The sequence below is a fragment of the Triturus cristatus genome, chromosome 5_2, assembly GCF_964204655.1.
Source record: "Triturus cristatus chromosome 5_2, aTriCri1.1, whole genome shotgun sequence".
In the NCBI taxonomy this organism is placed as follows: domain Eukaryota; kingdom Metazoa; phylum Chordata; class Amphibia; order Caudata; family Salamandridae; genus Triturus; species Triturus cristatus.
Genome location: NC_140588.1, coordinates 409289178 through 409315312, shown reverse-complemented (window position 1 = coordinate 409315312; position 26135 = coordinate 409289178). Strand labels below are relative to the sequence as shown.

The 26135-nt window shown below is 41.4% G+C and overlaps 1 protein-coding gene across 7 annotated transcripts in view; it reads left to right on the top strand.

The window, feature by feature from the left end:
• Positions 1-26135, top strand: part of COBL (cordon-bleu WH2 repeat protein) — a 961684-nt gene that overhangs the window by 401817 nt on the left and 533732 nt on the right. For all 7 annotated transcript variants that reach the window (XM_085607311.1, XM_085607310.1, XM_085607313.1 and 4 more), the window contains one exon: positions 6673-6883. In XM_085607311.1, the coding sequence (XP_085463437.1) occupies positions 6673-6883 (211 nt within the window). The remainder of the gene's footprint in view (positions 1-6672; positions 6884-26135) is intronic.

Genomic DNA, 26135 nt, shown 5'->3' with positions numbered 1-26135 from the left:
ATAGTGGGAAGACTGCCATGAAAATACTTTTGTAAAGGGACTTTGGGGGCCCCAAACATGGCCTCTGTCCCTCATAAGCCACTGCAAATTGGCCCTGTGGACAATTGTAGCACCCCCATGCACCGTGTACCCTCCACCGCATGGTGCAGGGCACACAGTGCATGGATGTGCACAAAGTGCTCTTTAACACTGTGGCTTGAGCTGCGGCCCTTTTCCTGGGCCGCAGCCAAGCCGCAGTGTTAAAGAGCACTTTCCGACTGCCTGCACAATGGTACTATCATAATTTGGCAGTTGGAACACAGATTGATGGTCGAGCAGTCTCCTGACTGCCGTGATAGCGGTTGGCGGCCCGTTCAGCTGATATTGTATTCAGGGCCTAAGTTTGTACTGAGTGCTCATCACATGGACAAAACTGGCCCAGTGGAAAGCATAAGTGGCTTCTAATTAGCCCTAATCTAAATCTGGTTAATAAAATCTGATTCCAAGTAGAAAGCACCCAATCCAAATGCCGCTCCGGACCCATATTGGTTCAAATAAAGGCGTGCTCAACATCCAATGATTTAAGCAGCTCCACAGCCTCCCTTTCCTGTTGTCTTAGGGCCAAAGAAATTCGATCTAACCCACCGTCTTTCCTTGAGCTGAAGAGGCCTCACACTTTTATAACCCCAGACACCAGAATCGTATGTTAGGACTGGTAAACACATCCTCTTATACATTTTTATCAGGCCTCGAAAAATCCTAAAAAAATGACTAGACCTGCAGGTCTAGTGACTTGAATAATCTACTCGACCTATTTGTAACACTCTTGACCCATAAACTGGTTTCAAATGATGTGATTGTGGGCAACTATTTTGATTCATTGAACCGCCATTTCCTTCATTATCACATATGAGAGCACCTTCAAATGTGCGAGTTCGGCATGTCTGCTGTACAAAAAAACTCTTTTGTTTAATTTGACAAAACCTTTTTTCCTTATATAATATAAATCTATCAACATATCGTATGCACGTGACCCCTGAATTGCCTCTTACTTCATTAAAAGCATTGTCATCAGGGCGGGAGCAGCAATGTTTCTCAAATCATGTTTAAAAACTATCATTTTAAATAAATAAATAACTAAAGCATGAAGTGGTAGCACACTGTCATTTGTAATCAGCAGATTTTACATTGAAATGGCCACAAACTTTCCAACTGACATGCAGTGTTACTGATAAAACTATATAGTGTACAAACAACAATGTTTGGAACTAGAGTTTCTGCAAATATATGTCATTTGCACATTATCAAATAAAGTGTTCTGGTTGTTTTGCTCCCATTTAACTCTTTGTTTGCATCACACCATAATTACAAAAAATGTGCTTTCATTATTCCTTATATATTTTGAACTATTAGTAATATTAATTTACAGGCTATTTATTCAAATGTTATGTGTTAGGGAAAAAATAACTGACATCTTCAGACAGCTCACTTGACAAAAACGTCTAACTCTAGTAAGAGATAGAAATATAAACTCCATTTTCCAAGCACTGGCATTTGAACTCTTTCCTTGACGCACACAAGCAAGTTGTGGTACAGTGCGCTAGCTGCTTCTCCACTTTAGCATTTGTCGAAACGGGCTGATTTACGGATTTACTGCAAACTGTTAAATTGTTTAAAAGCAGACACTCTGCACGCTTTTAATTGCGGCATTGTTTTTAAGGCTTGTTTTGTTTTTAAATATCTCACTTGTGATCGTAAGCACTACATTTGACCCACCTGTGTAAACTCCTGCCTCCCCTGAGCCGTTCTCCCCGGTTCACCGCGGGCTGTCCCGTTTGAGTGGAGGGAGGTACTTCCGGCAGGGAGGAGGTTGGCGCTCTAGTCCTGCCTTGTCCACCATAAAAGCGGATGCAACTTGGAGCGCGCAGCGGACGCGCTCAGCGGGCGCTCCGGCCTCGCGCCTAAGGCGCACCAAAGGCAAGCCCGTCTGTGCCAGACCGCCGCCAGGAGCCAGGGACCCTGCCCGTTCACATCCAGACCCAAGTATGCCCCACAATCTTAGATACTCTAGGACAGATCTTTTGCTCATTAGGGAAAACTGCCACTACCCATCCCACCCTTGCCATAGTGATGGGACGCATCACATACAATATTTTGAGGGTTTCTTTTCCTGCCTATATTGCAGGTACCAAAGCACAAATTCAGCCTCAGCAGAATCTTGGCTAAATGACCCCAATATGTCCTGTAAACCCGACACCAACTCAAATCAGTTAAATGCTATGAAAGCAGTAGACACAGATTTGAACCCTAAGTATAAACTCACCCCTCCTAGGCAAAGCTGGAAAGGCTTCCTGGGAAATGTGAGATCCCTCCCCAAACATGCAATTGAGATATGGGTCCTGCTAAACTCAAACACATCCGATGTTGGCTTTGTGACTGAGACATGGCTAAATCCGACTAGCACCCCTGCAATTGCCATCGCTATACCGGAAGGATATAGGATTCAAAGGCTCGACAGGCAGACCAAAATTGGAGGAGGGATCGCCATCAGTCATAATGATAGAGCGTGAAATTACAATTTTAGAACAGCGCAGCAATGAGCAGATCGAAATCCACATTTTCAGGATGGATATCTCGCCACAAAACAGATGGAAAGGGGCACTGGTATACCGCCCACTGGGCCTCATTGCCGATTTCTCTCTTCAGCTCATGGAGTTGATAGCCCCTTATGTGATCTCTTCCAGCATCTTTATGTTGCTGGGAGACTTCAATATACACAGTGAATGCCTTGACATAGCAGAAAGTCATCTTTCATGGCAGACCTAGCCACACTGAATCTTATAAAAGTCAATGATGGTCCCACTCACACAGCAGGACACACCCTAGACATTGTCTTTTCCAACTCACCGCTTCTCATATGTGAAGCCCCAAAGCCAGTAAGCTGGTCTGATCACGCACTTATCGACTTTCGATTACAGGGTCTCAGAGAACTGCAGTCGCTCGCCCCACACAATCAATCTTCATACAGACAATGGCATAAAATCAACCCGGAAACTTTCTCAATGGCCTTCACACCTCCCAGGGACATACCACTTAGTAATATTGAAGAAAGTTTAGCCCACTTCAATAAATCAGCCTCAGCTGCTGTCAAACTGATTGCCCCACTGAAAACATGTTCAAAGAAATCCAGACAGTCCCAGGCAGCGTGGTTTACCCCCAAACTCCATAAGGAAAAAAGCCACTGTAAAAACTTAGAAAGAAGATGGCGCCGAACCCATCTTAAAGTTGACAAAGAGAAGTACAGGTTAGCCCTCACCCTCTATCACAAAAACATTAAGCGGACTTGAAAAACCTACATAGCTCAACAACTTAGCCAAGCTGAAAACACCCCCAAAGCCCTTTACGAAATTCTGAAAGCTTTCACCTGTCCCAAAGTCTGCGAATTGGAAGAAAGCTTTTCTCAATCTCTCTGACATAAAATAAGTGCTTTCTTCATACAGAAAATAGACACCATCTATAATAAGATTGCCATGACCAGCTGTCCTCCACCGGCAGACACCATAACAGTATCTCCTCCTAGTACTAGGTAAAAAACACTGTTGAATTTCCCCCTTTTATCACGGGAAGAGACTGAAACATTAATGTGCAAGGTAAAATCTGGCTCCCCTCTCGATGTCCTACCTGCAAGTATTTCAGCCTCTCTTTCAAAATTACTTTCAGATCCCATCTGTTCTCTATTGAACCTATCTCTGAAGGAAGGCCACCTACCCTTAACATGGAAGGTGGCTCAGATCATTCCAATCCGAAAAAACACCAAAGTGTCCATGGAAGATCTCTCAAACCTCTGCTCTATCTCCCTCTTATCCTTATCTGAGCAAAGTTCTGGAAAAACATGTTAACATACACCTATCTGACCATATTGAATCGGCCGGCTACCTGGATCCATCTCAATTGGGCTTCCGGCCCAAACACAGCACAGAAACTGCCCTGGTGGCCATTACCGATAACATCAGGCTTGCACTACATAAGGGCCAACCCACCCTCCTGGTGTTATTAGATCTTCCCGCCGCATTCGATATGGTGGGACACCAGACTTTGCTCATGAGACTGAGGGAAGCCGGGATTGGGGGAGTGACACTGCAATGGATGACTAGTTTCCTCTCTAATCATTCCCAGACCATTAACTTGGGCCCATATCGGTCCAATTCGAAAGAACTGACCAAGGGAGTACCTCAAGGCTCATGTTTAAGCCCAACCATGTTTAACATCTCCATAGCCCCCTTGGCGGCTCTACTAAGGAACTACGGATTTGTCCCAATATCCTATGCAGATGACACCCAATTTACCTTCTCCTTCAATAAGACATTCCTGACAGCCCAAGCCTCCTTCTCTTTTGGCATGCTGGCCATTTCACAATGGATGAGAAACAACTTCTTACAGCTGAATGCCGGAAAGATTGAAGTCATGCTCTTCGGAGAAGCCCCACTACTATGGGCACCAGATTAGTGGCCTAAAGAGTTGGGAACCGCACCGTCTTCAAAAACGACAAAGAACTTAGGGGTGCATCTTGAACAGACTCTGACAATGAAAGAGCATGTAACCAACACTGTTGGCTCATGCTTCCATGTGCTGGGCCTGCTGAGAAGAGTTTTTCCCTATCTCCTTGATCCCCTGCGAAAGACCCTTATCCAAACCCTGGTGCTAAGTAAATTAGATTATTGTAACACCTTACTGATCGCGGCCAACGAATACTCTCTAAACCGCCTTCAGATGGTACAAAATACTTCAGAACGTTTAGTTTTAAACGCCCCTCACAGATCAGCTTCACTCCCTCTTCTACACCAACTACACTGGTTACCTGTGCGGAAACATGTGAAGTTTAAGATCTGCTGCCTGACACACAAGGCAATATGGAGAAATGGACCCTCCTATCTGTCGGAGAGGCTCCATCAATATATTCCCTAAAGGGACCAGCGATCGGGCTGGAAATCCTTGCTCAAAATCCCCAGGATCAAAAAAGCACGAACAGGAGAAAAGGCCTTTTCATATCAGACACCATTCATATGGAATCAACTTCCAATTTCCTTAAGACAATACCCAGACCACCTGAAATTTAGAAAGGCTTTGAAAATTTCCCTCTTTTAGACCAGCCCACCGTAACAACTTCTTCAAATCCACGAGCACCAAGATACCCCTTAGGGGGTGATTCATGCGCTATATAAGCCCACAAACTAAACTAAACAGACAGTAAATGTGCCAAGTTAAAAACAAGTTTTAATTGCATCTTTAGCGCTCTTTTACTTTCCGAATGAACAGAACATCTGTTCCTTTTCAACCTAAATTCACTCCCAGATGGGACTAGTAGGTGCTAGCTTGACCTGATTAAATGTGCCTGCCAATTGTTAGTGGGCGAGTAGATATTTGAGGCCTGTTTATAACAGGGCAGAGATAGGTTTCCCTCCTATGGCTGAAGTCCAGTTAAAAAGAAACCATATAGCATTTACAAATCTCTGGAGTCTCCTGGTCAGGCATAGCACTTAGGTGCCCAGAAAATAAAAAAACACTCCAAGATAAGAAAGGTCATGGGTTCTAGAGGCTGGTTTACCATGGGCGGTCAAACAGCGAGACTTAATATGGCTTGGACCACATGTTATTACAAAGGTTTTAGTAAGGTTGGGCTTAAGATTGATTTGACCCATAAAATTAACAATGGCATCCCAATAATGTTTGAGCCCATTAGACGTTCTAGCCAAAAGTGTGGCATTGTATTCATACAGAAGAACTGGGACTGCTTTGTAATTAACTTTGGGCATATCCTTGCCATTCATTATCAACCCAGTTTCAAGTCTATTCATATAAAATAAAAATAACAAAGAGACAATGATATATCCCAGCCGTACCCCCCTAAACTGTCCAAACTGCTCTGTACATTCCGCCCCATTCCTTTATGTGACAGTAGTTATGAGATCAAAATGCAAGGCTTATAGAAAGGCAACAATGCCTTTTGCCACCTACAACTATTCATTTATTTGTATTTGTTTTATTTTTAAATTCTCTTTTTATTAAACAGTTGTGATGGTAAAGTGGGAGGCCGTGAAGCCATAAAGCAATAAAATACAATGGTAATAGGACTCAGGACCATTTCACCCACAACTATTTTAATATAACTCATAGCTTAGATCTAACAATGCTGTCAAATGCGCAGGAGAAATCCATGAAGGCCAAGTGCATGGAACTGCGCTTAGCAAATCGGTACTTACTAATTAAAAGATGTAGGTTTCAACACTGTTTCATAGTACCTATCCTTGAAATTATATTATTGTCCTGCATTCACGTAGTTAACCTATCCCAGACCATTCTTCCCACAATTTTTACTGTGGACTTTAGGAGGGAGTTTGGATGGGAACAACTGGGGCTAGCACGATTCTCTAATACTTTTGGGCACATCAAGATTTATTTTGATATAAAACAGCATAGGATGGTCGGATATAGGTGCGATTGAATGTAAAACTGGTGCTAGTATGATCATTCACTATACAGACTCATGCTGTGACATCATTTATCGACTTGAACAGGTTTTCAGTGTTAATGCAAAGTAATGATGTATCCTGGAATGCAAATGGATGACACTAACACTTTGAACAAGAACAAACAAGCATCACTGAAGTCCTACCATGTTGCTTTCTTCTACAGTAAAGCGATGATAGATCTGCTGGTGGAGTTGTGCAGTCGGTACCACCTAAATCCAGCTCATCATTTTCTTGAAATTACGGCAAGCGAAACTCAAGTACCAATAAAGTTCAAGCCAAATACCTTGATTGGAACACTAGATGTACATACAGTCCATCTGAAGGAGAAAGCCCCTGAAGGAAAAATGAAGAAACCACCACCCAGGATACCTGAGGTATGAAAAAGTGTCAGACATTAATGATTTGTTGTTGTCTGTTCAGTTTTCTCTTATTTGAGGGTTTGCTAGCTTTTGTGAATCACTTTGCTGTATCATTGAATTTTGTCTGCAGACCTCACGATTATTGTTGTAAGATGTGGCTGTAAGTCCAACATGGGGCTTGACTTTCTTTTTAATGATTTCTTTTTAAAAACATATGTTTTTTGGGTATTTTAAAAGTGCACAAGAAGTCCAATGTTGGTTCTGGTCTCCAACAGACATTGAGAAAAGATGGATGTTCAGACCACTGTGAAAGCACGCTATATTTAGAGACACTTACTTCTCAGTTGCTTAATGCTAGTCTTCGACATCAGGTCATGGTCGTCACCTGCCTCATGTTGTTCCTCCTCCTCACATCAAGCGTGACCCTGATGTGGTTGGGGTGACTTCATTCATGGCCCAATAATACCATGTCTCATAATCTATCTATCACAGCTTGCTCCGGGAAAACAATGCAGTGCATTGATTTTATGACTTGTGCCATTAAGTAAATTGGATAAATCAGAGACGTTCAGAGTGCCAGAGCCATCGAAGCCCTTAATGGCCTACATGTAGTACCTGGCCATTCAGAAACTGACTCACCTTTTATTTTTATGGCACCTGGACCTGGGCAGATTGGCATAAGTCCTACATGTGCATTCTTGGTGTTATTCGTAATTGATATACGTCTTTAGAGGTACATGCATTGATCACAATAAATTCCACTCTGACCACCTTGATTATTCAGAAGACTATTTTGGGAATCGTTTCAAATACGATTATAGGTCAAAGTATTGTTATTCGACCTACAGAAATATTGAATGCAGAATTTTGATGCACATTAAATTGGTAGAGGTATACCTCTATAAGTATAAATATTGTTGAGGAACGTTTGTGTTCAGTTAAGATCAGTAAATCTTTACCCATACTTGCCTTGGTGTGATATGGTATTCTAGATTCTGTATGTTTGTTGCTCGATATATAAAACTCAATAATGTGGTAGCACACCGTCATGCATACTGGCCGACACTTGTGAATTGATCATGTGAGTTTGGTTGGGTTTATGATGATCTTCCGCATTCGAAAATGAGTAGTCCTGGAAGGAGTCGGACCAAAGGAAGGCATTGGCCAGCTACATGCCAACCAATGCCGAGGAAGGCAGGGCAATGTGGTGATCAGGGTTGTCACACCTGCCGACGCACATGTATGATGTTGAGGGTGGAGAACCAGCAGAGCAGTGAAGCAGTTGTTTTTGGAGCAAATGGGTATTTACATATAGTGTAAAGGATTTTTGAATAAAGCATCAAACATACTATCATCTCTTCTCTGTGCAGCTATGTTTAACTAGGCGTTGTGCTCACTTCATTTGTCTTTTTGTGAGTGAACATTTTCGATGGGTTGCCCTTTGTCACACTATTGTGTATGAAAGCTCGAAACTTAAGCATGCAGGAATTTTAAATGTATTTTATAGTATATGTTTAAAGATTTTGTTTAAAAAAGTAGGTTTTAATGAAAATGTGCTCATTGCACCGCCACAGTTACGGAAACATGTGTACCAAATAACTGTTGGCTAAATACATATACCTTGGTTTTCCAGCATTTATTTGTATTTACATTTCTTGAAAGTTGTAAAGAATAGTGACTTTTTATATGGCATAAAGTACCCCTTGGGGTATATTATAAGGATATGGCAAGTCACAGAGGAGTCGCCTTATAAAGTCATAGATGTCTTAGGTGACTTAAAATATAATTTTATCTAACATATGACAGAGGGTGTTTTATTCCTCATTATATGTGGTTGCACCATCACCTTTCCGCAAAGAATGTTGTCTTTATTGTCTTGCTCCTTGATTCAAAACGATAGCAAGCTCCCAGACATAAAGAATAGAAGCATAGTCTGTAGTGTGAAATTAAACACACAAAAAAGCAGTTAGTAATATTTTGCCACAGAATATTAAAACCAGTTTAATGTAAATCAGATTAAAAATTACTGTAGCTCACAATGAGTAGTAACATGCATAGAGATTCTTTCTTTCTTGTAATGAACAGTGTAGCATGCACAAAATAAAATATATTGTCACAAAAATCTCTTTATCTCTGTTTATTTAAAAAAACTGATCATAGAAGCCAAAAATAACTTTTTTTTTTCATTGTTTAAACTGTAGCTGAAATTATGCTCTCTGACTTGCCTTTCACCTTGGCAGCTGACTCTGGCAGCAGGCAATAGGATGTCACAACTCACCTGTAATAAGCTATTACAGATGAGCCGCTTCTTCATTTTCCATATTATATGTGACTGGAGACATCACAACTTTGTTACAATAAATAAATTAATGACAGGTTTATGTGCAGGTATTGCAGTCTGTATTATAAAAATTGTGCAAAATATGGTTAGTCCCTGCCTGTAATCGCACAGATTAACAAAACAAAAATGATGGAAGGAATGTTGCCTTGAGTAACTACTAGTGGTTTTGATCGATTCATACAGTTAAACTCATAACATTATGTTTGTCTGATTGAAATATACCACTACTACTGCCTATGATTGATTCTGGACTATAGTAGACCAGGTTAGCAAAAAACATCACATTGAATGCTTCCTATAATAATTCCCAGTGGTTAAGATCGATTCAAGCATTCATATCCATTACATTTTGTTTTGCTCAGTGAGTATAAAAGAAGCATCAGAGAGGGTGGAAAAGTAAAATAATCAACTTTTACTGTCTTTAGTCCAATGTAAACAAGTTGATCTAGTTATTCCAACTATAGCCTCCAAATATTTGCAATGATATTGCTTCACTGATATTTGTTAACAGTTTTGAACAATCCATATCCTCATTTCCCAAGAGCTACAAGGGTAAAATAAGTATATATTTAATAAGAGACTAGGTGGGCAAAACTGTGCATTCTTTAACCTGATGTGTGGTCAACATTGGCTATTTCCATACAAAGGTGCACACCTATGAATTAACCGAGACCACAATTACAAATTGGAAAATATTGTCTTGGCCCTTTACCAAAACACTTCTTCATTTTCTGATTAAAACGATTCTGACAGAAGCCCCTCTTTCATCAAGAATATAAAAGAAGCATATGCCAACATCCTAAGAAAATTACAGATCAACCCATTAATATCCTTCCATGCGTCCGTACTAGAACTAGTTTTCTGTTCTAAATGTAAATGACACCCATGCAACATTATCCTCTTTGACAGCTAACTTTCTTCAGCCATATCACGTGTTCCGCTCCAGATTGTTAACCGTTTTCTTAGGGTGAGTTCACAGGCTTTCTTAAAGCCAGGCAGGCTTTGCCCCACTCAGGGAACCTTCTCTTGAGTTTAACAACCTTCCCAACTTCAAACTTTTTACTGCTGTTCCTCTACTAAGAAAGTGCTTTGGACGAAATGCAACTCTACCTTTACAAAAACACAATACATTCCTCCCGTACCAGTCTGGTTTGGCCTCTTTATATGAAAGTAAGGCAGCAGTCTCGAGCCGGGCCGGACTGGGAATCCAAAGCAGCCCTGGCAATTTTGCCAGACCAGCACCGCGAGGGGCAGGGGTGTGAAGCACTGCTGATTTTTTTGTTACCCGGGACGAAATTGGAGCACCACTGCCAAACCGGCCCTCGCCCTTTCAGCCTCCCGGGAAACGCCCGATGCCTGCTATGGCCAGTCCAGCCCCGGTCTCTAGATGGAAGACAGTTGCATTAGGATTCCGGAGGAGAGGTGCCTGTTTCCTTGCCTTCTTGAACTCTCAGCAGCATTTAATACAGTCGTCCAGGATTCTCCGTTATCCATTACAGCCTGATGCTGGGACATTGGTGGCACTGGCATTAATCTTTTCAACCTGGTTGTACAAGTCTATCCAACTTGGGTCTAACGTGCAGAGTCAATCAATCAATCACTCAGGGAATTGTAAAGCGCGCTACTCACCCGTGAGGGTTTCAAGGTGCTGGGGGAGGGGGATGGGGGTGGCGGGTGCTGAGTAATCCGTTGTTTGAGCATACCTCGGTGTTATGTAGCATCTCTTTTGGGGTGTTCTACGTATGTCCAGTTGAGCGGTGTCTTCAGTATTTTCAGCTTATCCACTGACCACGTAGCAGAGTTCCATTCAAAATCACTGAATGGGAGTTTATGTTATGTGGATATCGTGAAAATGTATCATTCCGGGACCTTCACTAGACCCCAGAGTCTACGTGGAGCCCCTGAGAAATGTGACATCACATCCACCAGATTGCTGACCATACCATGCTCTAAGCATATCTGTGATTTATGTTTGAGATGTCCTGTCTATGGGACTGTCTTGCCGCTGTCAAAGGGAATTTCTTCTCATCACATCCTACACGATCCCTCCTGTTCAAAACTGACTCTTCTGACTGTGAACACGAGGCATCGGTCAATCTCTGCAGCTACCCCACGCTTATGAAAAACTCGTCTTGTTGAATGCAGACTTTTCACCATTTCTTCTTTTTTCAGGCTTTTGCAGCACACTTTCAAAACTGTAATTTTTTACTGCTGTGTTCTTCCTTAAATATTTTAATTTGTGTACTTTTCTATTTCTTTGCTCCCTTTTTCTTCATTTTTCCCATTTTGCTCTTTTTGTTTTGTCTTGTTTTTCTTTTTTCATGTATTTATGTCTTTGCATTCTGTGTTGTACAGTAGCAGCCTTACAAACTGGTGAGTGTCCTTATCAGTTCTTAAAGTAAATAAATATATAACCAAAAACAAACTATCAACGTTTTTATTGACCCTCTGAAATAAAAATAAGTCATTAATACTGTTGCGATGGTGGCATTACGAAGTGTTCTTTTGATTTGTAAGCCACACATTGTTCTTTACACATTTTCACTATGGACCTAGAGTGATCGAAGGGATTGGTCATGCACGGGTTGTTTTTAACAAAGTAGGCAATAAGTTGTCCATTTGTTATTGTGCGCAGATATCTTTTAGGATGTATGGTTCCTATAATTAAGATCTTGCCTTAACTTGTTGTCCAGGTGTATGGCTAACTCTGTACCTAACAATGTTACCTAATAATGTTCTGGCTCAAATCCAACTTCTTTGTTGGGCAGCGTTGCTTGCTTTTCATCATAGAGATCAAAATTACGATATAACATATATGTATTCAGTTGGTTTCAAGAATCACTTGGTAAAGCACCAGTTTAGTTAGGTGTTTATTACATGCAGCTTCCTATGGCAATATTACCTTCTGCCCCTCTATTGCTTATGCCCCTTGTGAGCAATTTATGCAGTTGTATTATTATTATTATCTTTCATTGGTATATATTAGCATACATTCCCTGCACATGCCATGTTTATGTTTTGTAGTGCATTCTGGATTCCAGGAGAATGTTGATCCTGGACTCCCTGGCTGCCCTGCAGTTGGACTGGAGCTGTCCTGCCTGGAGGACGCATTGCTGTGCTCTGTTGTAATTGAAATTTCTCTTTGCAAAACATGCCTCTTCATGTGCATTTGCCTTATCACCTGAAGACCAAATTGTCCAAACAAGCCCAAAGGATGATGAAAGTGTGTAGGACAATTAACAAAACATTCACACTTTGGTTGCCTGCACTGCAATTCATCTCAAATTGCATGTTTTCTTTTTCTGAAAATTAGAGAGATAAAACCAATGAATGCCAAGTCTTGTAGACAATCCAATGTGAGTCTGTGCAATGTGTGTACCATTTCCGATGGAAGGAGGCCTTGGTAGCAGATGCAGAAGCCAAAGTCCGAACCAGCCTATGGCAACCGAGCTCCTCTCCTTCAGACGGGAGCTGAAAACCTGGTCATTTACATTATAGCTGCCCCACTTTATGTGAACCAATTAGGCAGTACTTAGCGCCAGGACACCTTAGGGTAACAGTCGCACTTTAGAAATTTTAATAACATAACATAACATATGGCTCTACACTGTAGGAAGCCTGCTGATTGTCTATCAGGGTTAGTGTGATGCATCATCGTTCGTCCTTTGTGATGCACTATTACAAGGGCTGCAGCTTTGTTCAATTGAAGACCACTTGGTCAGAACAGACTATGCTGTGATGTTGTTGACTACAGAAGAGTCCCTTTATTTTAAGCTACCTCCATTCACTCCACAACCCCATCTTTTGAGCCTTGTTAAAAATAATTTAAAGCAGCGACCCAAAAAGTGTGATACTTCTAATATGATGGCTAAGAGGATAATCTGCAGGCGCACATCCCCACATATAATGATGCAAAATGCTGTATAATCTTCTCAATGTGAACAGGTGCTTCTGTAGAGATGAGGTGGCCATCAATCACATCAAGAACAGGAAAGATCCACATTAAAAAACAAAGACCCTCGAGCACCAGAAAACAAAAGTCCAAGTCTTTGTCAAAGTTGATACTTGTTTATTTCATATTCCACTAATCTAGCCAACACGTGTTTCGTGTTGAAAGACTTCCTTAGGGCGATATCATGAAATTAGCACACATCCTCTGTATCATGAAAATTACTTGATATTATTTGTGTGCAAGCAAAGGTATACATACGGCCTTGAAAAGCGGCATACTAGTACAGATAATATAGATGAATTTTGATGATAAAGAGGATATACACTAATTTCATGACAGTAACCGAAAAAGCTATCTTCCAGAAAACATACATAACATGTTTTCCATAGATTTCAATTTCTGCATTAATATACATAGATTGCAACTAAATAAATTAATAAAATGGAATGCAATACATGCATTTTGTAGTTTCTAGTTACTTAAGAGACTTAAGTATGAAGAAACTTAAAAAATTATCTATTGCATTCCATTTTGAATTTTTCTCTGCTAGCTGCACCATTCCGGGTGATAGGCCTCTGCAATGAGTGTGTCTTCATTTATCTACTGTCGGAATCTATTGCCATGGATCACATGCAATTCACTAAAGGGTATATTAAATGTATTTCTTTATTCATTTATACAAAAGCAACTTGGAGGTAGTAGGAGGTGGGCAGGGTGAAAAGAAGCCGGGAGTACTTGCACAGTAAAGCAGAGAAAGAGGAAGGTTTTAAGATATTTTCTAAACTGCAGATAATTTTGGTGGCCATCAAGGGCAAAGGAATGTGATCCCGTATTTCGAGTTCAAGAATAGACACTAGTAGATTAAAATCAGAAGGCATATTGAGAGAATACTGATGGACCGAAAAATTATCATGCAGTCAGGAGTGTTTTGTGCCATAAAAAACTCTGTCAATAGTGCACAGTGCTTCAAGTGTAATCCTTTCTGCCACAGAAAACCAGCAGAGTAGTTTGTCGGCATTTGAAACCAGGTCAGATATCCTCAAGAGGTAAATATTCCAAGCTGCACCTGCATTTTGGATGCTCCATAATTTCTTCAGGGCGCTATCTGGAAGTTTAGGTACAGGATATTCCAGTTGTCCAGTCATGAGAGTAAGCGCGTTATAATCTGTTGGTGCCGGCTCTGCGGGACAAAAAGGCGGATATTCCAGAAGGATGTGAGTAAGCAAAGGTAGGCGAGGTAGCAAATTGATCTGCTTATTGAAAAACAGATCCACATCCAGGTAAACTCCTAAGGACTCAACATGAGAGGAGATCAAGCCAGAAGAAGCTGTCACGGCTCAGGCTTTAATTAGCAAACATATTTATTTCCGTCTTACTGGGATTACGTTTCTAAACGTTGGCGACCAATCATTCGTCTATCTTTAGCATGCCCTGGCAGTGTCAAAAAGTTGGCGACCATCCATTCATCTATCTTTAGCATGCCCTGGCAGACTGTGGGAAGTCTCCTGCTGGTCAAGGTGGATAATGAGCAGGGTGTCGCCTGTGTATGCAGTGACTCTGCATCTCTGCTAAGTTTGGTCAGTTGTCTTGTGTAAATATTGACCCCACATGATGCGACCTATATGGAGATAGGCTTAAAGTGTTCAGGTAGCCCACTAGGAATGAGGCAAACCATGCCTTCAGGGCTTTGGATATGCCTACCTTAGGTTGTATTGGTATCAAAGGCAACAAAGAGCTCTGACACGACTGGTCCAGCGGCCTCACTCCCTTCCTAAAGGGATGTGAACCTGTCCACTGCAATAGCCAGTGCTGTCATGTCCCTGACAGGAAGCCAAGATGTCAAGTCATGAATGTCACCCTCTTCTAAATAAGTGGACACTTTCACTGTCACTATTTTCTCTGCAGTTGAGTGCCCGCAGGAGGGTGATAGATGGGGCCATACACCCTCAGAGTGGCTTTAGTAGGGCATCACCTTACTGGTCTTTCAGTCTACTGGCACCAAACCAGCAGCAAAGGATTGATTAATTCAGCTTGCTATTCTATGCTCACTTACCTGCAGAAGCACTTTTAGCATAGCATCAAGGCATAAATCATCTAGTGAGTCCAACTTTATATGTGACAAAACTCCCTTAACTTCTGGAGAAGTGGGGGCCAACCGACGCCAGTCGCAAGAGACGGGTGTTGCTAATGCAGTCATTGCTCTGTTAGAGTTGCTGTGCTAGAGAAGTTGGTTTTCAACTTTGACCTCTTCATAAATTCCTTGAACTTTGGACTGTATAAAAGTGTCCATGTTGTCGCAAAGAGTATGCGAACCTGCTCTGTTTATGGATGAACAATCAGGATGGGTGAAGTTTTTCATCCCCTTAAATCATTTCTCGAGAAGGTTATTCGCTTGGTAGATTCGAGAGCATGGGAATTCCGACTTTGCCTTTTTATAGACCCTTAGGTGGAATTTATAGCAGTTCCAGTCCTCTTGACTATAAGGTCCGTGCCATTTACATTCTGCTTGGGGAACTTCAATCTAAAATTTTGAATGAATTAATCATTTTTTATTTTTCTCACGTTTACCCTAAACAATTTAACCTCTTCAATGCCCATGACGAGCTGGTCTCGTCATGGGCCGCGGTTGCGCTGTGCCCATGACGAGACCAGCTCGTCATAAACCCCGCCCGCTAATGAAACGGCCGGCACAGGGCGGGGAAAGGGGCGGGCACTGAAGGGGTTAAAGAAGTTATAGTTATTTTTGTCGGAAGAGTTCATGAAAAATCATTTTACTGAAACTGAACAAAACTTCACCTAATAACCTAAAATCGTCAATTTCAGAAAATATTTGCATACTGCAAATCTATTTTGTAGTGTTTATTAAATAATTACTTTGCTCTCTTGCTGCAGATTTCCGTGGGTGTGCCTAATTCTATGGACCTATTGCCTACAATTGAAGTACTTATGTGAAGGGAGTTTTGTGTTTTTTTTATATTTATCATTTCCCTGATTACTTCCTCACCCATTTAACTTTCTCAGGGTCCCTCTTCTGTAGTTTTGTTAGCAGATTAAAATAACTACATACAATCTAGACATATTTTGAACAGTGACTTTGTCTCCTCACCCCTCCAAACAGCAATGAAAATCAGATATAGCAAAATTGCATACTTTACAATCGTAACTCAATAAAAAATAACTGCACCTGAACTATTTATATAATATGGTCCTTAGTATTATTAAAGCAATTTGAAATGCTCGTGCCAGACCTCTGGCTTCATGTATGTCACTGAATAAAATTGTCACTGAAAGGTTCAGCATTTCCTCAGTCCCTTGGACACTGAGGGCCTAATGATGACGTAAAATGACTTCTTAGTATTTGTGCTGGTGCAGAAGCCAGAGGAGTCGGAGCCCAATGGGGATCCCTTGGAAATATACACTTACTTCACATCTGTGTTCTGTAAAGTAAAAAGAACCAGCATGCACTTTGCAGTCATTAACATAGTACCAAAGTCGAGTTGCTGACAGTTTCCTACTGGGTGTGGCCTAACTAAACAAATCATTTAAAGGGAGGAAATGTAGTCTACAAAGGAGGATATTTCACCCAGCCGGAAAAGGCCTTATTTAGAATTTGGCGGATGGGAGTGCATTGTATCCAATTGTGCATGTAATATTGCGGACGGGATATCCATCACGTTTGTGACGGAGTACCCCATGCAACAAACTCTAACTAAGGCATTATGGGCCAGATGTACACAGCATTCTTCTGGTTTCAACCAGGCTGCTTCGCAGAATTGGGCCGTTCACAACCGGAAAGATGCTTTTTTCTGATGTACAAAATGTGATTCGGTAACTTGCTATCGAATCGCAATTTGCATTTGGAAGTGGTGTGCTTTGGGCGTCCCTTCCAAATACCGAATCGGTATGGTATGTATTACTGTTTTGCAACACAATTCCGATAGCAAAACAGTAATACTTAACCACCATTTTAAAAGTGGTGGTAACAGGGGTTTAAGAGCAGGCAGTAGTCCTAGGGACCACTGCCTGCTCTTAAACAAGCATTTGTAATGCAATCTGTCTGGCCTTTGGGACCTTATATGTATTTAGCTATGCATAACATTAGCTTTTGGTGCTGAAACATCTACTGTTCTTTAACATGGAGGGAAGTAAGCACCAAACTGCGTGACACACCAGGTATGGGAACATATGGAGAGAAATATTGCCTTTCAGAGGGAAATGGTGTAGTCCAAAGCTTGGTTTTTAATATAAAATCACGGCTTTTGGTGGTCATATCATTGAAAATACAATATTTGAAAAAAATATTATTGTCTATGGGTGCTCGTGGAAGACAATTTCTATGGACTGGAATCTAGAGAATGCTGAAGTGATTTTGGAATTGTACTGACCTCTGCTGGTCGTTTTCTATCAAGAAAGTTAAAGAGAGGATGTTGCCAGAAAAATTAAAAAAGAAAGTCCTTCAGCAGAAAGCAATTCTGGTATTTTACTGACCTCTACTGGTCGCTTTCTATCAAGACAATTAAATAGAGGCAGTTGAACAGAAAAGAAAGTCCCTAAGCAGAAGCAGACAAGTCCTCAGGCTGATCTCCAGAGCCCACAAAGTACATACACGTATAAGTATATAATAAGTATATACTAAAGTATGTACAACAGGTCTCAAATGCTCGACCTAAAAATTAAACGTAAACATTTTTTTCTTCTTTTTAAATGCATCCCCTTTTTCTTAAAGAAAAACGGGCTGTATTTTTTAAAAAAAGAAGAGCGTGGCAGACCACCATCCCTGGGATGGCAGCGAATCCTAGTGTGTTGCAAATTGCAACCTACCTTATCAACATCCATCAGACAGGTCTATTGGTGATCCTTTAGGAATCACTAATTAAACTGGGAAGAGTTTAATACATTAGGAATAATGATTTCCTAATTTTGATTTGCAGCAAATTGCAATTAGAAAATAGCTGTTCCTAGTCTTTGTACATCTGGCCCCTAATTGCTTGCCTTGGACTGTGAAGACATAAGGTCAGAATTAGATCATTGTGTAAAATAGTGCAGAAATGGCACGTCAAGTATTGACTGCAGTTAGCTGAGTATTGTAAAGGTAACAGAGAGATTTGGGAATAACTAGCAGAACCATCTTTTTCGAATTTCTACTTGACAAAAGCCAACTTGAGGCATGGGATACCTTGACTGAAACTGACACACCTCACTGTGGTGTCCAGAAATGCTTGTAACGCTCCAGAGCAGATATCCAGAAACCCGATTGGCAGACAGTTCTGTATCAATCACTGAAAGCATCTACGTAACTCACCTAGATAATCCTGCCTACAGCATTTGGCCAACAACTTGTCTGAGTTTTGAGCAGTCCACTTTCTTCTCCCTGTATCTCAGTCTGTACATCTGTACAGTTACATGCCTTCCATTCCAGCATCTCCTGCTTCTTTAATATGTCATATGGTCTCAATCAGATCCCACACTGCACTTTATCAAATACCTCTTATAAATAATATGCAAGGGCAGTGCTTTAAGCAGGATAAAAAGGCTGTTGCGGTGGGCTCCAACGGGATGTGGTCCAACAACCACATCTTACAAATCTTAACAAGCAGTGAGGCCTTTGTAATTAGGTGATCGGCCTCATGCACGTAAAATACAACCACATCACTATTATTTTAGACATAAGCATTAAGGCACTTGATAGGCTACATTTAAAAGTAAGCAGTGATAACTTGGGTATTCAGTTAGAATGAAATAATACTTAAGGCCTGACTCACTACTGTAGTGAACAAAGGTCCCCACTATATCACTTTGTCTACATCAGAAGGGAACCTATGGTGACTTTGTCTTGCAGCTTAGGCGTGTTGCAGGCAATTAGGTTCAAGTTTAATTTCTTCACTTGGTTAAGGACTGGGAAAGAGGGCCCACTGGTGCCCCGGTGCAGTTGCTGTTTTGCTTTACAATAGGTGAGCCGTGGCGGGCCCTGGCTCAGTGCTAGCACTATGTAAAGTGTAGAATTTTTGAAAAACATTGAAAGACTAATGAAAGGGAGGATGTGGCGTAACGATTAGAGCCATAGAGAGCAAGAGGGGCAAGATGGCGGCGGTGTGCTGACCGCTGTGAGATCTCTCTGACCAGCACTGGCTCTGACTATAATGGACTAAACGGGTGCCTTTCATTATCGGTAGAAAAATACAAACTTTTCTGAACTATGCTGAAGCTTCGATATTAACTTCAAAGGACTTAAGGGATTTAAGCACTTTGCGAGTCTAATGGAATCGGGAGGAGGCTCGCCGATCTCATTTTCTAAGCACTCTCACCTGCGGGTCCTGGCTTCTCTGATCGGCTTCGTAGTGCTGCGGGCAGTCGGACGTTCACGCTCACGGCTGACTGGATCCTGCATCGAAGCCTTCGCTGCTACTGACCAGGGAGACGACACAGCGACTGCTCAAAAGTTAAAAAGTACGCGAAATACCATTAGTGTGCTGGTCACGGCAGGCTTGGACCAAGGCACGTCAATGGCTCCAAAGAACGCTGCGGCAGTCTCGGCAGCCTCAAAAACTCGAGCAGCGAAGCAGGCACTAAGAGACCGCGAGCTGTCAACGCGACGCGGGGAGATTCATGATTCGGATAAAATTAGCTGCCCAGGCGATGCCTCCGTGAGACCGAGTAAGACATCAAAGCAACTCCCCCTTACTCCGGGACCCGGCCCTTCGGTAATGGAGCTACTTCAAAAAGTGCCTGGGATTCCCTCCCCCGCTCCCCCGTCCACCCCTGTCGAGCTGGTCTCGCTGATCCAGAATGACCCGCCTGGAGCTGGAGCTGGAGCTGATGCTCTCGAGCAAGAAGAAATTATGGCGAGTTTGCCTGGTACTGAATCAGTAAGAAGTATACCGGTAAATCCGGAGGGAGAAGGAGGAGAGGGGGGAGAAGGGAGCATTCAACCACCGACCTCTGAAGACCATGTGCAAATGAATGAAGACTTCGAAGGTAGGGTTGCCAAAGTTATTTGTCCCCCTTCACTAGTTGCTGTGGCTTCTAATGCCCCTTTTGTGTCTGCCGATTCCCCTGCAAATGCCAAAAATGCCCAAAAAAAATGCGTACATCGCGCCTTGGTTCCTAGTGGGAAGGTGTATGCCTCTGACTCTTTTGATACTGATAAAGATCCCTCAGATTTCTATTCTATATCTGAAGGTTTGGAGGAGCTTAGATGGTCTCAAGAGTCAGATTCGGACTCAGACTCTAAAATTAATACTGGTCATGATACCGCGCCAACAGAAAGCGATTATGATTCAAATTATGGAGAGTCTAGGGAGAGCAGGCGGTCTGTGCTGCGAAAGAGAAGGAGCCTTCATATAGCATCGGGGTCAGCACGGGATCATTCCCTAGCGGTGCTATCAAACCCACAGGACCATTCCTCTGTGTCTCATTCTGATTTGCCTGCTATTGAGCCGCAAAGCGCTACATTATCAGCTGTTATGGATACAGTACTTCAGGCTATCGCTTCCCATCGGGAACAGACTTCCAGGGATGGTCGCAGGGCGCAAGTAGCCCTTAATAAGGTTCAAGGCGTGATCCGGAAGCTTTCTAAAACAGTTACAACCTTCAACACAAGACTGACGGAGATTGAAGATCGTATAGTTGCCAACGAAACTGAAACCGCTACAACTCAGAATAAAGTCGAGGCTCATGAAGACGATTTGAAAGATGTTAGGTGGAAAATGGAGGAAATGGAAAATCGCCTTCGACGCAACAACCTTCGTGTACTTGGAATACCAGAGAAAATTGAGGGCGATGATGTACGCTCATTTATAATTCAACTGTTCAAAGACACACTTCCGGAGTTGGCATCTTGGAACTGGGACCTAGAAATCCAACGTGCCCATAGAGTCCCAATTGCTTTAAAGTCTTCACCACAAGGGGGGTACCCCCGTGCAATTTTGGTTTTTTTCGGTAATTTTTTACTCCGACAGGCTATCACGGAGAAAGCAAGACCTGAAGCCCGGCGTAACAGAGGCACTATCTCCTATTTTGTAAGGCCTGACTTTTGTCACACTACTGTTGAAAGGAGATGGCGTCTCCGCCAATTAATCAAACCCTTTCAGGAAAAAAAAATACAGGTGTATTTAAACAACCCTGCAAAGCTAAAAGTTATTCACAATGGTCAGGCTAAATTTTTTACGTCAGAAATTAAAGCTAAGGAATTTTTGGATAGCCTGTCATGAACTTAACCCTTTAAAGACTTTAAACTATTTTGTTTATATCATGCATACTACATATTACATATTACATATACTAGTAGTACCTGTAGCACTGACTGCTGAAATGGGTTGGGCTGCTTAGCTTGTCTACCCTTTTTTTTTTTCTCTTTATCTTTTTGCTCTTTTTACTACGATTGCACCATTATGGTCTTATTGATTTTTCACTCTTGATGGTTATTCTTCTTATGCTGGTCAGGGCATATCTCTCCATCGCCTTAGACTCCTTTGGAGTCTCATGCCCTGTTGGCCGCTGTTTGGGGAGGGGGGGGGGGTGGGGAGAGGGAGAGGGGGGGGGGGAGGGGGGGAGAGGGGAAAAAAACACAAAAATGAGCAAATTCATGCAAATAAGGTAATTTTCAGTTTTTTGTACATGGAATATATCCAAGTAATCAGAGGGGACCAGATTAAGATTTATGCTTTGTTTTCTATAAAACCTATCTTCTTTCTAGTATTTAGATTTGGAAACTTTTCTTGTTTCTATAGATGGGGAGAATAAAACTTTGTACTTGGAATATTGCGGGCTTAAATGACAGAAATAAAAGGGCACAATTATTCCAACTCTTGCGGCAGGATCCTGTCGATATTTTATGTTTACAAGAGACGCACATTTCTGAATCTGATAAAGAACTGCTTAATATTCCAGGATATAATGTTATTATAGCAACATCACAAACAACTAAAACACGCGGGGTTGCCATTCTTGTAAAGCCCTTAATCGGTGATCCTATTCGAACATTGGCCGATAGTCATGGCAGGTGGGCCATAGCTCAATTAAAATCTGGTCTCGTAATTTGTGCAATTTATGGCTCAAACCTGGATGATCCCCTACTCTTCAGAGATCTAGAGTTGGAATTAGCCTCTTGGTATGGACCCCTTATTTTATGTGGGGATTTAAACATAGCTACAGGGAGTCATTTTTATAATCAAAATTCTATTAATTATAAGGGACGTAAACCTAAGGTATATAGGGCCTTGCGTCAATTGATGGATAGCCATAATTTACAGGATATATGGGGGCTAAAAAAGAAAAATGATGACGGATTTACTTATTTCTCTTATCCACACAACAAGTATGTCCGAATTGACTATATTATGTCATCATTAGAGTCCCAGCTCTTGGTAGATATAATTAAATCCCCGAAAACGATCTCAGATCATAACGCACTTACCCTAATATTTGACTCCCCAAACAATACGAAGCCGAAAACGCAATGGTCCTTTGATAGAAAGCTACTTGTTAATTATCAATACATAGCCCATATTACATCTTGGGCCCAGGAATTTTTCGACTGTAATCAGTTTAGTGCCTCGAGACTGATCGTATGGGACTGTTTTAAAGCTGCATTAAGGGGGGAGACTATTGCATTCGTTGCTAAACGTAAAAAGATTGAAGATAATATTAATCTGAGTTTAATGAGAGAATTGTCAAACCTCGAGACACAGCACGCTACCCAGATACAACAGGGAGCTCCAACTCTCGATACTCTTCAAAAAATACTGGTATTAAAAGCTGAAATTAACAGTACCCTAACTAGGAAAGCGGTAGAAACATATGAAGCTAATAAAAACAGGTTATATGAGTCCGGAGAGAATGTAGGCAGATATTTAGCTCTTCGAACACGTCAAAAATTATCTCAAAACAAGATCCAGAAGATTGAATATGAGGGTCAGGAATATGAATCTTCAAGCGAGATTGTAGAGGCATTTAGAAAATATTACCAAAAACTGTATCACAATGATAATCCACACTCTGATAATGCCTTAAAAACTTTTTTTTAAAATTGGCTATCGGGTCAGGACCTCAACCCGGTGGTTGATGATTTAGTTAAAGAAGATCTCGAAAGAGAAATTTCAATGTCGGAGCTGGAAACTGCACTTTACGATTTAGCAAATGGGAAGGCTGCCGGACCGGATAAAATTCCACTTGATCTCTATAAGGCGCTAGGCAAACAAATTCTACCTTATCTACTGGACTTGTTTTTGGGGGTTCAGTATCACTCACTTCCACCGGAGTCATGGAAACATACCAACATAGCCATTTTCCTGAAAAAAGGCAAACCCCCACATAATCCATCCTCCTATAGACCTATATTGTTGATAAACTCTGATTCAAAATTATATGCTAAAATTCTAGCTAATCGGTTGAGTGGGATCATCGAACATCTTGTCTCCCCATGGCAACACGGCTTTGTCCCAGGTAGGGGTACCACGGACCATACGCGGAGAGCCATTACCCTTTTTAATATCATGGGCAGCACGGGGGGTGAGATGTCGATGATCCTTCTCGACGCCGAGAAGGCATTTGACCGCGTATCATGGAACTTTCTTTGGAACATCCTGGATTTTAACAACTTTGGGAATAAGTTCATCAGAGCTATAAAATCCCTGTATATCGATCCTAAAGCAAAAGTCTCCATTGGCGGTGTTGAGTCGGAGCTTGTTGATATACAGAGAGGCACGAGGCAAGGATGCCCTTGCTCTCCTATATTATTTTCTCTCTACATTAACCCATTAATTGTCAAATTGCTTTCCTCACCCGTTATCCGGCCTATTGATATTGGTGTGTTATCGACGAAAGTATTGGCCTATGCCGATGATGTGGCCATTTTAACGACAAATCCCGCTGAGGCCATTCAGGAAATCGAATCAATCACTCAGTCCTTTGGCCTCTTTTCAGGTTATTCCCTCAACAAGGATAAAACAATGGTTCTGTGCACAAATAATACTGTCTTTGATAGTCCCCTAAGAGTGAAACAAGCTACTTATTTAGGTATATGTCTCTCTTCTGATGTAAGTGAAATTGATCATCTTAACTATACTCCCTTGATTAATAAAATTAAGGTTGACCTTAGGAGAATAGATAATTTACATCTATCTATAATTGGCAGGGCCAATTATTTAAAAATGAATATTTTTCCAAGAATACTCTATCTGTTTCGAGCAATCCCGCTTTTACCCCGAGATAGCTTTATTAAGATTATTGATTCCTCCATGTCTAAGTTTATATGGAGCTTTGGAAAGATCAGAAGAGCCCTATCGTTTTTGACTCTGCCCCAGAGGAGAGGTGGGCTCGGGATTCCCAGTTTAAAATTATACTTATGGGCAACATTCCTTCAACAAATGGCTCCACTATTTAGGTATAAAACTACCATCTCGCCTAGTATGGAATATTATATCCCTTCTATTTATGAGCTGAGTCTTGGAAATAAATGTCAAGGTTTATTTTTAAGGCAGGTTGAGCAACTATACTACAAAAAAATCAATTTAAGGGTAGTCACAGATGCTTGGAAGGTTTGGAAATCTGTATCTAAATATTTATCGATTCCAAAATACTCGAAATATACCCCCTTATGGCGTAGTGCAATTATACCTGTTAGTCTTAACGACTCTACCACCCATAGGTGGGAACTTTTAGGTATTAATACAGTGGATGATTTCTTTGGTAATGACATCACTTTGTCATTTGGACGGTTACAACAGAAATTTAATGTTCCTTCCACTGACTTTTTGAAATACCTGCAGGTGTTTACAAGCATTCGTGACCGGACGCCCAGTATTAAATTGGATGACATTAAGCTGTTCTCTATTATTGGGAAACATTCCACTAGGATTGGCACTTTTTATCAACTGCTGAACCAAAATACTCCAGATGATTTAGAACGGGTTGAACAGGCCTGGGCTATAAGATTAGCTAATCCAAATGTTGATGTTGATCTTTCCCTGGTTCTTTCATCCGAGCTTTTTATTCCCTCGAATCTTAAAGCCCAATATTACAGAGTTCTTTATAACCTCTATTTTACCCCCGCAAAGCTATTTTCTTGGGGTCTTCGGGCTGATGATAGCTGTCCGAGATGTAATCAACCCCAAGCGAATTTAGTACATATGTTTGCAAGCTGTCCCAAATTAGATTTATTAAAAGCTTCGTTCATGGGCTTTTGGAACCGATTATTTGGTCATCATATTCAAGACTCGATAACTCTTTATTTATTGGGACATGATGAATCGCTCGGTCATAATATGGAAGAACAAAGGATACTTTTTTTGGGTACTGCTATTTTTCGTATTATTTTAGCTGCACGGTGGAAAGACACAGATTCACCTACTTTTCAGATGTGGCTTAGCCGATTTTTAGCAACATACAAACAGGAGCTTTTAATTTATAGCTCTAGAGGTAAAAAAGCCCGGCTTCTTGGGGCCCAGATTTGGGCTCCTATTTCTAAATGGTATTTAAAACATAGATCTAATGATCCACCTCTTTTGAACTAAACAAGTTATCTGCTGGGCTTTATATTTGCTTATTTGTTTAAATTTTGATTTGAATCCTTATTTCAGATTTGTTATTGTATTTCTATGTACTGTTTGACGTATTATGCTGTATGAATTTTGCTCGATTAAAATAAAATAAAAAAAAAAGAAAGACTAATGAAAGGGAGGATGTGGCGTAACGATCAGAGCTGCCGAAGTTGGTGGTGGGGAACGAAGTACGAGTCTCGGCGTCGCCTCAGCATCCTGAAATTCTGGACACATCACTTTGGGCAGACGGGAATTCGGCCCGTTTACCACCACAAAAATTGGTCTGCCCCATGCACAAAACATATTTTGTGAGTTGGTAACCTAATGTTGACTCACAAAATATGGTTTTGCGACTCACTATTAGGAAGGGGCATGCCCAGGGCGTTCCTTCCTAATAGCGAATCTAACAGCAATGTATAATTGTTTTGCAACCGC